Source organism: Pan troglodytes, chromosome 7, assembly GCF_028858775.2.
Source record: "Pan troglodytes isolate AG18354 chromosome 7, NHGRI_mPanTro3-v2.0_pri, whole genome shotgun sequence".
NCBI classification, from domain to species: domain Eukaryota; kingdom Metazoa; phylum Chordata; class Mammalia; order Primates; family Hominidae; genus Pan; species Pan troglodytes.
Genome location: NC_072405.2, coordinates 95,405,050 through 95,418,502, shown reverse-complemented (window position 1 = coordinate 95,418,502; position 13,453 = coordinate 95,405,050). Strand labels below are relative to the sequence as shown.

The 13,453-nt window shown below is 49.8% G+C and overlaps 1 protein-coding gene across 1 annotated transcript; it reads right to left on the bottom strand.

Moving 5' to 3' along the window:
- Positions 1 to 12,175: 12,175 nt before the first annotated feature.
- On the bottom strand, positions 12,176 to 13,123 carry LOC134810788 (exonuclease GOR-like; the record flags this gene model as incomplete). The annotated part of the gene is made up of 1 exon (XM_063816827.1): positions 12,176 to 13,123. A coding segment is annotated over exon 1 (948 nt), but the record flags the coding sequence as incomplete, so codon positions are not given.
- Positions 13,124 to 13,453: the final 330 nt, after the last annotated feature.

Here is a 13,453-nt window from a genome sequence, read left to right as displayed (position 1 = left end):
CATAGTATTCCATGGTGTATTTGTGCCACATTTTCTTAATCCAGTCTATCATTGATGGACATCTGGGTTGGTTCCAAGTCTTTGCTACTGTGAATGGTGCCGCAATAAACATACGTCTGCGTGTGTCCTTTTAGCAGCATGATTTCTAATCCTATGGGTATATATACCCAGTAATGGGATGGCTGGGTCAAAAGGTATTTCTATTTCGAGATCCTTGAGGATTCCCCACACTATCTTCCACTACCGTTGAACTAGTTTACAGTCCCACCAACAGTGTAAAAGTGTTCCTATTTGTCCACTACCTCTCCAGCACCTGTTGTTTCCTGACGTTTTAATGATCGCTCTTCTACCTGGTGTGAGATGATATCTCATTGCGGATTTGATTTGCATTTCTCTGATGGCCAGTGTTGATGAGCATTTTTTCATGTGTCTGTTGGCTGCATAAATGTCTTCTTTTGAGAAGTGTCTCTTTATATCCTTCCCCCACTTGTTGATGGGCTTGTTTGGTTTCTCTTGTAACTCTGTTTGAGTTCTTAGTAGATTCTGGATATTAGCCCTTTGTCAGATGAGTAGATTGCAAAAATTTTCTCCCTTTCTGCAGGATGCCTGTTCACTCTCATGGGAGTTTCTTTAGCTATGCAGAACGTCTTTAGTGTAATTAGATGCTGTTTGTCAATGTTGGCTTTCGTTGCCATTGCTTTTGGCGTTTTAGACATGAGGTCCTTGCCCATGCCTGTGTCCTCAATGGTATTGGCTGGGTTTTCTCCTAGGGTTTGTATGGTTTAAGATCTAACATTTAAGTCTTTCTTCTGTCTTGAATTAATTTTTGTACAAGGTGTAAGGAAGGGATCCGATTTCAGCTTTCGACATATGGCTAGCCTGTTTTCCCAGCACCATTTTTTAAATAGGGAATCCTTTCCCCATTTCTTGTTTTTGTCAGGTTTGTCAAAGATCAGATGGTTGTAGATGTGTCGTATTATTTCTGAGGGCTCTATTCTGTTCCATTGGTCTACGGTAACCAAAACGGCAACCGATAGCATGCTCTTTGGTGACTGTAGCCTTCTACTGTAGCTTGAAGTCGGACAGCTTGATGCCTCCATCGTTGTTCTTTTGGCTTAGGAATATGTTGGCAGTGGGGGCCGTTTTGTGGTTCCATATGAGCTTTAAAGCAGATTTTTCCAGTTCTGTGAAGAAAGTCATTGGTAGTTTGATGGGGATGGCATTGAATCTATAATTTACCTTGGGCAGTATGGCCATTTTCACGATATTGATTCTTCCAATCCGTGATGGTGGAATATTCTTCCATTTGTTTGTCTCCTCTTTTAGTTCGTGGAGCAATGCTTGGTAGTTCTCCTTGAAGAGGTCCTTCACATCCCTTGTTAGTTGGATTCCTAGGCATTTTATTCTCTTTGAAGCAATTGTGAATGGGAGCTCACTCATGATTTGGCTCTCTGTTTGCCTCTTATTGGTGTATAAGAATGCTTGTGATTTTTGCACCTCGATTTTGTATCCTGAGACTTTGCTGAAGTTGCTTATCAGCTTAAGGAGATTTGGGGCTGAGACGATGGGGTTTTCTAAATATTCAATCATGTCATCTGCACACAGGGACAATTGGACTTCCTCTTTTCCTAATTGATTTCTCTTTATTTCTTTCTCCTGCCTGATTGCCCTGGGCAGAAGTTCCAACACTATGTTGAATAGGAGTGGTGAGAGAGGGCATCCCTGTCTTGTGGCAGTTTGCAAAGGGAATGCTTCCACTTTTTGCCCATTCAGTATGATATTGGCTGTGGGTTTGCCCTAAATAGCCCTCATTATTTTGGGAGATGTCCCATCAATACCTAATTTATTGAGAGTTGTTGGCATGAAGGGCTGTTGAATTTTGTCAAAGGCCTTTTCTGCATCTGTTGAGATAATCACGCAGTTTCTGTCTTTGGTTCTGATTATATGCTGGATTATGTTTATTGTTTTGCATATGATGGACAAGCCTTGCATGTCAGGGATGAAGCCCACTGCATCATGATGGATAAGCCCTTTGATATGCTGCTGGATTCGTTTTTCCGGTATTTTATGGAGGATTTTCCCATCGATGTTCCTCAGGGACATAGGCCTAAAATTCTCTTTTTGGGTTGTGTTTCTCTCAGGCTTTGGGATCAGGATGATGCCGGCCTCATGAAATGAGTGAGGGAGGATTCCCTCTTTTTCTGTTGATTGGAATAGTTTCAGAAGGCATGGTACCAGCTCCTCCTTGTCCTTCTGGTAGAATTCGGCTGTGAATCCGTCTGGTCCTGGAGTTTTATTGCTTGATAGGCTGTTAATTATTGCCTCAATTTCAGAGCCTGTTAGTGGTCTACTCAGGCATTCAACTTCTTCCTGGTTTACTCTGGGGAGGTTGTATGCGTCCAGGAATTTATCCATTTCTTCTAGGTTTTCTAGTTCATTAGCTTAGAGGTGCTGATAATATTGTCTGATGGTAGTTTGTATTTCTGTGGGATCGGTGGTGATATCCCCTTTATCATTTTTTACTGCATCTGTTTGATTCTTCTTTCTTTTCTTCTTTCTTAGTCTTGCTAGTGCTCTATCAATTTTGTTGATCACTGCCAAAAACCCGCTCCTGGATTCATTGATTTGTTGAAGGGTTTATTGTGTCTCTATCTCCACCAGTTCTGCTCGGATCTTAGTTATTTCTTGCCTTCTGCTAGTTTTTGAATGTGTTTGCTCTTGCTTCTCTCATTCTTTTAATGGTGATGTTAGGGTATGCATTTTTGATTTTTCCTGCTTTCTCTCGTGGGCAATTAGTGCTATAAATTTCCCTCTACACACTGCTTTAAATGTGACCCAGAGATTCTGGTATGTTGTGCCTTTGTTTTCATTGGTTTCAGAGAATATCTTTCTTTCTGCCTTCATTTCCTTAAGTACCCAGTACTCATTCAGGAGCAGGTTGTCCGGTTTCCATGCAGTTGAGCGGTTTTGAGTGAGTTTCTTTATCCTGAGGTCTACTTTGATTGCAATGTGGTCTGAAAGACCGTTTGTAGTAATTTCTGTTATTTTACATTTACTGAGGAGTGCTTTCCTTCCAACTATGTGGTCAATGTGGAAATAAGTGTGATGTGGTGCTGAGAAGCATGTATATTCTGTCGATTTGGGGTGGAGCGTTCTGTAGATGTCTCCTAGGTCCGCTTGGTGCAGAGCTGAGTTCAATTCCTGGATATCCTTTTTAGATTTCTGTCTCGTTGGTCTGTCTAATGTTTACAGAGGGCTGTTAAAGTTTCCCGTTATTATGATGTGGGAGTCTAAGTCTCTTTTGATCACACTTTAAAGATCAAAAGGTAGAAGCGCAAAGACATTATCTGTGCAATATTAGAAACCTAGTAAGTGGTGGAATTTGGCCTTGAACCCAGATATCTAACTCCAGAGCCTAAGTGCTTCACCCACCTCACTGTGGTGCCTCTCGAGAAAAACAGGTAAGCACACATTCAGAAAGCTGGTGGGCCGGGGGGCTGGCCTTGTACTCAGAGGCCATGGAAGTCCCACGTGGGGTGGCTAGTGGTGTAAGGACAGAGGTCTCGGATGGGCAGAGGGATGTGGACAGGCGCGAGGGGGCGCGGCAGGGACTCGGGGGACTGGGAGTGGCGGCTCGGTGCTGCGGGAGGCGATTAGTGGAAGGACAGAGGTCTGGGAAGGGCAGAGGGATGGGGACAGGCCCGAGGGTCCGCGGCAGGGATTCCGGGGGACTGGGAGTGGCCGGTTGGGGTTACTCTTGGCTTTTTGCCCTCTCCTGCCGTCGACTGCTCCGGTTTCTTTGGCCTTGCGGTGAGGTGGACAGGGTGAGCTCTCGGGACTGATGGCGGTTGTGGAAGGGGCCTGGGGCCAAGGACAGGCCAGGGCGGCGGGAGAGGCGGACCGGTGGCGTGGCTGGATCTGGGCGCGCTGTCGGACCTTCCACATCACCAGCTGCAGGCAGGCGTTTGCGTCCTCGCTGGAGTTGTGGCCGTCCTGGCTGTCCTGGATGATCTGTCCCAGGTAGTCGGCCGCGAGATTCCTGAGGGAACGCTTGTAGGGGAAACCCAGGTAGTGCGGGAAGAGCACGGCCGTGTCCAGCACGGTGCTGTGGATGAGCTTCAGGGCCAGCAGATCGCTCTCCAGGCTGTGCCCGATGAGGATGGTTTGGGCGCTGAAAAAGCTCAGCAGGATGGCTTGCACTTGGGGCAAGGTGATGCTCGTCTTGGCGACGTCGGCCTCGGTGACTCCGGAAAACCTGGTGTTGTAGTCCACGATCTCGTTGTCGGGCTTGACGAAGGTGTCGTACACCACTCGCATGTCGGCGTCCACCACGGTGACGCGGGTCAGCTCTAGGCCATGCGTGGTGTAGCACATCTCACAGTCCAAGGCGTAGATTCCTGGATAAGCGTCTCTGGACAACTCTTTCTTGAAGGTCTCCACGAAGCCATCGAGGCTGTCCTTGCGGCCGTCCCGCACGTGCTGCTTTGCCACCTGGCAGCCCACAGAGCCAGGAGCAGCTGCACAGCAGGTGTACTGGCTAACCCGGCCTCCAGCCACCTGGCTCCAGCGGACCCGCCCCCAGTGATAATAACACAACTGGTCGCGTACACAGCGGCCCGAGGAGGACACCAGGTACTCGGTGCCACAACGGCAGCAGACCCTGCAGGAGGAGTCGCCGGGCCCCTTCCCCTGGCCAGTGAAGAGGACGGCGCCTCCGGGCCGCTCGGGGTGCGGGAAGGGGTAGCCGTTCTCCTTGAGCTGGTCCTGGCTGAGCAGGAACTCCTGGAGGCGGCTGTACAGGGCGGCCCTGCTGAGGCCCGGCATGGAGCTGGGGGTCAGGCCCTTCAGTCTCTTGAGGGTGTTCAGGACCACGTTCAGGTACCTGTTCTTGTTGGGGCTGCAGTCGTAGGCCACCTTCTCCTCGTTCAGCGCCTTCTCCACGGCCTCCTGCTTGGAGGCGCAGAACTTGAGACACTCTTCGGTGAACAGTTGGCGATAGCCTCGGCGGAGGACGGTGGGGACTTGGCACCCAGACCTTCGGAGGATAATAGGTTTCTTCAAACTCGGTAGGGATGGACGACGGACGATTCGCTTAGAGCTGATGGTGGTGGTGGTCTTGCATGCCATCCCTGACCTGTTGCGCGTCTTCCCTGGCTGTCTGCCGACCTTGGAGCCACTGGAGCGTTGGCTGCTGCTGGCCACCCGGGTTCTCTTGGCATCTGTGCAACCTGTGACCAAGCAAGGGCTGGAAGACTGGGCGATCGTCTTCCTCTTCCTGGGGGCTGAGATGCGGACTCCCGAGGGCCTCTCTGTCAGCCTTGGGGCGGCTGGCAAGCAGCAGGCCGATCCCCTCTGCGCAGGGAAGTAGGACGCCTCCGTCACCATCTTGAGACACGCTGGGGGCACCGCCGGACCCCTGTTCTGGGGCTCCGCCTGGATGTCCACAAATGCGGAGGCCTGGTTGTGCATCTGGGGCACCCGGAGCCCGAAGCTCTGGGCAGGCTGATGAGAGGGCAGGGGGAATTCTGGAGCCTCGAGGGCCGCCTCCTCGGCCACCTTCTTAGCTTCTGGGTATCCAGGTGGGAACCAGCAGGGAGCTGTGGCTCGCAACATCTTGCTGCCTTCGGGAGCACCGGCCTGGCTCTGCTCCGCTCCCAACTGGCGGCTTCTTGCCTCCAGGGCCGCCTCCTCGGCCACCTTCTTAGCTTCTGGGTATCCAGGTGGGAACCAGCAGGGAGCTGTGGCTCGCAACATCTTGCTGCCTTCGGGAGCACCGGCCTGGCTCTGCTCCGCTCCCAACTGGCGGCTTCTTGCCTCCAGGGCCGCCTCCTCGGCCACCTTCTTAGCTTCTGGGCATCCAGGTGGGAACCAGCAGGGAGCTGTGGCTCGCAACATCTTGCTGCCTTCGGGAGCACCGGCCTGGCTCTGCTCCTCTCCCAACTGGCGGCTTCAATGAGTGCCGCCCCCGCCACCCGTCGCCTTTATAGACGCACAGGGCAGAGTGGGTGGGACTTCTCCTTGATAGGTTGCTGCTTCCATCCAATCACACTGAGCCTCATCTTCCACCAGACTCCAGCTTGGGAATGCCTCAAGGGGTGCACTAATGGAATCAACTGGAACTCCTGGTTGCTAACCTTGGAGCTAGGTTGCTTTTCCTGAGTTAATTAACTGTCCCTGCAGGGCAGTCCTATCATGGCTACTGGAATTGGGCCACCTAGGATTCATTTCAGCGTCAGGGAGTTTGGTCAACTTGCTTGGGCCCACACAGCACCCCATGGAGCCAGGACTGGGCCAGCAGTCTGCTGCATGCTGCAGGGCAGGATCTCTCTGGGGTTGCGTTTCCCTGCTCTGTGCACTCCTCCGCTGAGGGCAAATTGAGGACAGGAAGTGGACCGCACCCACTTCTCTCCCACGACTTGGGCAATGTTCAACACAGGGGTTCTTCAAAAGGTTCATAGAAAATGCACATGGTGAAGAAACTATGCATGGGTTTCCACTGGTTTGCACTCAAATAAACTTGTCCGAACTTCTTATAACCTTTCTGAACTAGATCTAGTTTGAGGCACTGAGAAGGATGAGACATCCACTGAAAAGGACTCCTATCAGAGCAACATGAATTCCACGAAAATTGCAGCAAGAGCAAACATCAAATTTCTGGTGAAGCTTGGGTGGAAGAATGAAGAAATCATTGATGTTTTAACAAAAGCTTCTAAGGACACTACCCCAAAGAAATGAACTCTTTACGAATGTATAGCTTGTTTCAAGAAGAGGTGAGAAGATGTGGGAGATGAATCCTGCAGTGGCTGTGAAAACCACTGTGCCCAGATCAGCTGCAGTTACGACGAGAGCTATCAGTGGAAATTTTAAACAGGAGGGATCACGATCCTGACGCATCCCTCTGACAAATTGTAACCGGAAGTTGGAACATGGCTTTACCAATATGACCTCGAAGGCAAAGCATCATCAAAGCGACGGCTACCGAGAGGTGGCAGTGGTCCAGTCAAAGGAAAAGGAGGCCAGTCAGGAGCCAACATCATGGCATCAGTGTTTTGGGACACTCAAGGCATTTTGCTTGTTGACTTTCTGAAGGGCCAAACATCTGCTTATTAGGAGAGTGTTCCGAGAAGCTTAGAGAAAGCTTTGGTAGAAACATGCTGGGAAAGTCTCACTAGATCCCTGTTCACCACCTCAGTGCTCTGCTCATTCCTCTCATCAAACAAGGGCAATTTTGTCAGTTTCAATGGGCAGTCCTTAGGAATGCACCTTACGGGCTGCTTTCATGCCTTCTAAATTCTTTTTGTTTCCTAATTATAAAAAGTCACCTTGCTTGGAAAGATGAGAGAAAGTCTCCTTGCCATGCTTGGACAGATGAGAGATGAGATCCTCCTCTTCTCTCCCAGGACAGAATGGTCAGACTTGAGTTTCCTTTCTCCTCGCTCTTCTCCTCCTTGAGGGAGGTGCTGTGCCGGACAGACCTGCTCCCGTGTCTAGACACGGGTAGACTCGTTGAAGATCCTCACAGGCAATCCTCCTTGGGGTCAAAGGGGAAGGATTTATTTCTTCAGGGCTCAGTAGTCCTCATCCTTACGCGCACCTTCACCAGCCCAGGGCGGGGTAGCGGAGGGTGAAAGGGCGTGGCTCACAGCCCGTTTCTTCCGCTCGGGCGTCTCCTGGGAGGAACCCTTGTCCAGTGAGCGGGTCTTCGTCTCCACCAAATTCCCTAGGGGGACACTTCTGGCAGCCCTTCTTGTTCAGCAGCTTAAGGGGGTCAGGTGGACCTCTGCTAGTCACCAGCCTGAAGCCCTTACTCCATTTCAGCTATTTTTGCAGTTGCCTGGGTGACTTTTGAACCACATTACCCAGAACAGCCAACGGAGGAGGGGTGAGAAGAGTGGCCGTCTGGGTTTGCCGCATAGTGCTGCCTTAGAGGAGTGGTGCAGTCTTCGGTTGTGTGATACTTCACCTGGCTGATTTCTGGGAATGCCTCCACAAATTCGCTAAATTCAGTAGCTTTTGCCTTCCAAGATTCACCTGGTTGGTGTGTTGCACCCATTCACTAGTCATTTACGTTAGGTATATCTCTTAATGCTATCCCTCCCCCTCCCCACGCCCATGACAGGCCCCGGTGTGTGATGTTCCCCTTTCTGTGTCCAAGCGTTCTCATACTTCAATTCCCACCTATGAATGAGAACATGCGGTGTTTGGTTTTTTTGTCCTTGCGATAGTTTGCTAAGAATGATGGTTTCCAGCTTCATCCGTGTCCCTCCAAAGGGCATGAACTCATGCTTTTTCATGGCTGCATAGTATTCCATGGTGTATTTGTGCCACATTTTCTTAATCCAGTCTATCATTGATGGACATCTGGGTTGGTTCCAAGTCTTTGCTACTGTGAATGGTGCCGCAATAAACATACGTCTGCGTGTGTGCTTTTAGCAGCATGAATTCTAATCCTATGGGTACATATACCCAGTAATGGGATGGCTGGGTCAAAAGGTATTTCTATTTCGAGATCCTTGAGGATTCACCACACTATCTTCCACTACCGTTGAACTAGTTTACAGTCCCACCAACAGTGTAAAAGTGTTCCTATTTGTCCACTACCTCTCCAGCACCTGTTGTTTCCTGACGTTTTAATGATCGCTCTTCTACCTGGTGTGAGATGATATCTCATTGCGGATTTGATTTGCATTTCTCTGATGGCCAGTGTTGATGAGCATTTTTTCATGTGTCTGTTGGCTGCATAAATGTCTTCTTTTGAGAAGTGTCTCTTTATATCCTTCCCCCACTTGTTGATGGGCTTGTTTGGTTTCTCTTGTAACTCTGTTTGAGTTCTTAGTAGATTCTGGATATTAGCCCTTTGTCAGATGAGTAGATTGCAAAAATTTTCTCCCTTTCTGCAGGATGCCTGTTCACTCTCATGGGAGTTTCTTTAGCTATGCAGAACGTCTTTAGTGTAATTAGATGCTGTTTGTCAATGTTGGCTTTCGTTGCCATTGCTTTTGGCGTTTTAGACATGAGGTCCTTGCCCATGCCTGTGTCCTCAATGGTATTGGCTGGGTTTTCTCCTAGGGTTTGTATGGTTTAAGATCTAACATTTAAGTCTTTCTTCTGTCTTGAATTAATTTTTGTACAAGGTGTAAGGAAGGGATCCGATTTCAGCTTTCGACATATGGCTAGCCTGTTTTCCCAGCACCATTTTTTAAATAGGGAATCCTTTCCCCATTTCTTGTTTTTGTCAGGTTTGTCAAAGATCAGATGGTTGTAGATGTGTCGTATTATTTCTGAGGGCTCTATTCTGTTCCATTGGTCTACGGTAACCAAAACGGCAACCGATAGCATGCTCTTTGGTTACTGTAGCCTTCTACTGTAGCTTGAAGTCGGACAGCTTGATGCCTCCATCGTTGTTCTTTTGGCTTAGGAATATGTTGGCAGTGGGGGCCGTTTTGTGGTTCCATATGAGCTTTAAAGCAGATTTTTCCAGTTCTGTGAAGAAAGTCATTGGTAGTTTGATGGGGATGGCATTGAATCTATAATTTACCTTGGGCAGTATGGCCATTTTCACGATATTGATTCTTCCAATCCGTGATGGTGGAATATTCTTCCATTTGTTTGTCTCCTCTTTTAGTTCGTGGAGCAATGCTTGGTAGTTCTCCTGGAAGAGGTCCTTCACATCCCTTGTTAGTTGGATTCCTAGGCATTTTATTCTCTTTGAAGCAATTGTGAATGGGAGCTCACTCATGATTTGGCTGTCTGTTTGCCTGTTATTGGTGTATAAGAATGCTTGTGATTTTTGCACCTCGATTTTGTATCCTGAGACTTTGCTGAAGTTGCTTATCAGCTTAAGGAGATTTTGGGCTGAGACGATGGGGTTTTCTAAATATTCAATCATGTCATCTGCACACAGGGACAATTGGACTTCCTCTTTTCCTAATTGATTTCTCTTTATTTCTTTCTCCTGCCTGATTGCCCTGGGCAGAAGTTCCAACACTATGTTGAATAGGAGTGGTGAGAGAGGGCATCCCTGTCTTGTGGCAGTTTGCAAAGGGAATGCTTCCACTTTTTGCCCATTCAGTATGATATTGGCTGTGGGTTTGCCCTAAATAGCCCTCATTATTTTGGGAGATGTCCCATCAATACCTAATTTATTGAGAGTTGTTGGCATGAAGGGCTGTTGAATTTTGTCAAAGGCCTTTTCTGCATCTGTTGAGATAATCACGCAGTTTCTGTCTTTGGTTCTGATTATATGCTGGATTATGTTTATTGTTTTGCATATGATGGACAAGCCTTGCATGTCAGGGATGAAGACCACTGCATCATGATGGATATGCCCTTTGATATGCTGCTGGATTCGTTTTTCCGGTATTTTATGGAGGATTTTCCCATCGATGTTCCTCAGGGACATAGGCCTAAAATTCTCTTTTTGGGTTGTGTTTCTCTCAGGCTTTGGGATCAGGATGATGCCGGCCTCATGAAATGAGTGAGGGAGGATTCCCTCTTTTTCTGTTGATTGGAATAGTTTCAGAAGGCATGGTACCAGCTCCTCCTTGTCCTTCTGGTAGAATTCGGCTGTGAATCCGTCTGGTCCTGGAGTTTTATTGCTTGATAGGCTGTTAATTATTGCCTCAATTTCAGAGCCTGTTAGTGGTCTACTCAGGCATTCAACTTCTTCCTGGTTTACTCTGGGGAGGTTGTATGCGTCCAGGAATTTATCCATTTCTTCTAGGTTTTCTAGTTCATTAGCTTAGAGGTGCTGATAGTATTGTCTGATGGTAGTTTGTATTTCTGTGGGATCGGTGGTGATATCCCCTTTATCATTTTTTACTGCATCTGTTTGACTCTTCTTTCTTTTCTTGTTTCTTAGTCTTGCTAGTGCTCTATCAATTTTGTTGATCACTGCAAAAAACCCGCTCCTGGATTCATTGATTTGTTGAAGGGTTTATTGTGTCTCTATCTCCACCAGTTCTGCTCGGATCTTAGTTATTTCTTGCCTTCTGCTAGTTTTTGAATGTGTTTGCTCTTGCTTCTCTCATTCTTTTAATGGTGATGTTAGGGTATGCATTTTTGATCTTTCCTGCTTTCTCTCGTGGGCAATTAGTGCTATAAATTTCCCTCTACACACTGCTTTAAATGTGACCCAGAGATTCTGGTATGTTGTGCCTTTGTTTTCATTGGTTTCAGAGAATATCTTTCTTTCTGCCTTCATTTCGTTATGTACCCAGTACTCATTCAGGAGCAGGTTGTCCGGTTTCCATGCAGTTGAGCGGTTTTGAGTGAGTTTCTTTATCCTGAGGTCTACTTTGATTGCAATGTGGTCTGAAAGACCGTTTGTAGTAATTTCTGTTATTTTACATTTACTGAGGAGTGCTTTCCTTCCAACTATGTGGTCAATGTGGAAATAAGTGTGATGTGGTGCTGAGAAGCATGTATATTCTGTCGATTTGGGGTGGAGCGTTCTGTAGATGTCTCCTAGGTCCGCTTGGTGCAGAGCTGAGTTCAATTCCTGGATATCCTTTTTAGATTTCTGTCTCGTTGGTCTGTCTAATGTTTACAGAGGGCTGTTAAAGTTTCCCATTATTATGATGTGGGAGTCTAAGTCTCTTTTGATCACACTTTAAAGATCAAAAGGTAGAAGCGCAAAGACATTATCTGTGCAATATTAGAAACCTAGTAAGTGGTGGAATTTGGCCTTGAACCCAGATATCTAACTCCAGAGCCTAAGTGCTTCACCCACCTCACTGTGGTGCCTCTCGAGAAAAACAGGTAAGCACACATTCAGAAAGCTGGTGGGCCGGGGGGCTGGCCTTGTACTCAGAGGCCATGGAAGTCCCACGTGGGGTGGCTAGTGGTGTAAGGACAGAGGTCTCGGATGGGCAGAGGGATGTGGACAGGCGCGAGGGGGCGCGGCAGGGACTCGGGGGACTGGGAGTGGCGGCTCGGTGCTGCGGGAGGCGATTAGTGGAAGGACAGAGGTCTGGGAAGGGCAGAGGGATGGGGACAGGCCCGAGGGTCCGCGGCAGGGATTCCGGGGGACTGGGAGTGGCCGGTTGGGGTTACTCTTGGCTTTTTGCCCTCTCCTGCCGTCGACTGCTCCGGTTTCTTTGGCCTTGCGGCGAGGTGGACAGGGTGAGCTCTGGGGACTGATGGCGGTTGTGGAAGGTGCCTGGGGCCAAGGACAGGCCAGGGCGGCGGGAGAGGCGGACCGGTGGCGTGGCTGGATCTGGGCGCGCTGTCGGACCTTCCACATCACCAGCTGCAGGCAGGCGTTTGCGTCCTCGCTGGAGTTGTGGCCGTCCTGGCTGTCCTGGATGATCTGTCCCAGGTAGTCGGCCGCGAGATTCCTGAGGGAACGCTTGTAGGGGAAACCCAGGTAGTGCGGGAAGAGCACGGCCGTGTCCAGCACGGTGCTGTGGATGAGCTTCAGGGCCAGCAGATCGCTCTCCAGGCTGTGCCCGATGAGGATGGTTTGGGCGCTGAAAAAGCTCAGCAGGATGGCTTGGACTTGGGGCAAGGTGATGCTCGTCTTGGCGACGTCGGCCTCGGTGACTCCGGAAAACCTGGTGTTGTAGTCCACGATCTCGTTGTCGGGCTTGACGAAGGTGTCGTACACCACTCGCATGTCGGCGTCCACCACGGTGACGCGGGTCAGCTCTAGGCCATGCGTGGTGTAGCACATCTCACAGTCCAAGGCGTAGATTCCTGGATAAGCGTCTCTGGACAACTCTTTCTTGAAGGTCTCCACGAAGCCATCGAGGCTGTCCTTGCGGCCGTCCCGCACGTGCTGCTTTGCCACCTGGCAGCCCACAGAGCCAGGAGCAGCTGCACAGCAGGTGTACTGGCTAACCCGGCCTCCAGCCACCTGGCTGCAGCGGACCCGCCCCCAGTGATAATAACACAACTGGTCACGTACACAGCGGCCCGAGGAGGACACCAGGTACTCGGTGCCACAACGGCAGCAGACCCTGCAGGAGGAGTCGCCGGGCCCCTTCCCCTGGCCAGTGAAGAGGACGGCGCCTCCGGGCCGCTCGGGGTGCGGGAAGGGGTAGCCGTTCTCCTTGAGCTGGTCCTGGCTGAGCAGGAACTCCTGGAGGCGGCTGTACAGGGCGGCCCTGCTGAGGCCCGGCATGGAGCTGGGGGTCAGGCCCTTCAGTCTCTTGAGGGTGTTCAGGACCACGTTCAGGTACCTGTTCTTGTTGGGGCTGCAGTCGTAGGCCACCTTCTCCTCGTTCAGCGCCTTCTCCACGGCCTCCTGCTTGGAGGCGCAGAACTTGAGACACTCTTCGGTGAACAGTTGGAGATAGCCTCGGCGGAGGACGGTGGGGACTTGGCACCCAGACCTTCGGAGGATAATAGGTTTCTTCCAACTCGGTAGGGATGGACGACGGACGATTCGCTTAGAGCTGATGGTGGTGGTGGTCTTGCATGCCATCCCTGACCTGTTGCGCGTCTTCCCTGG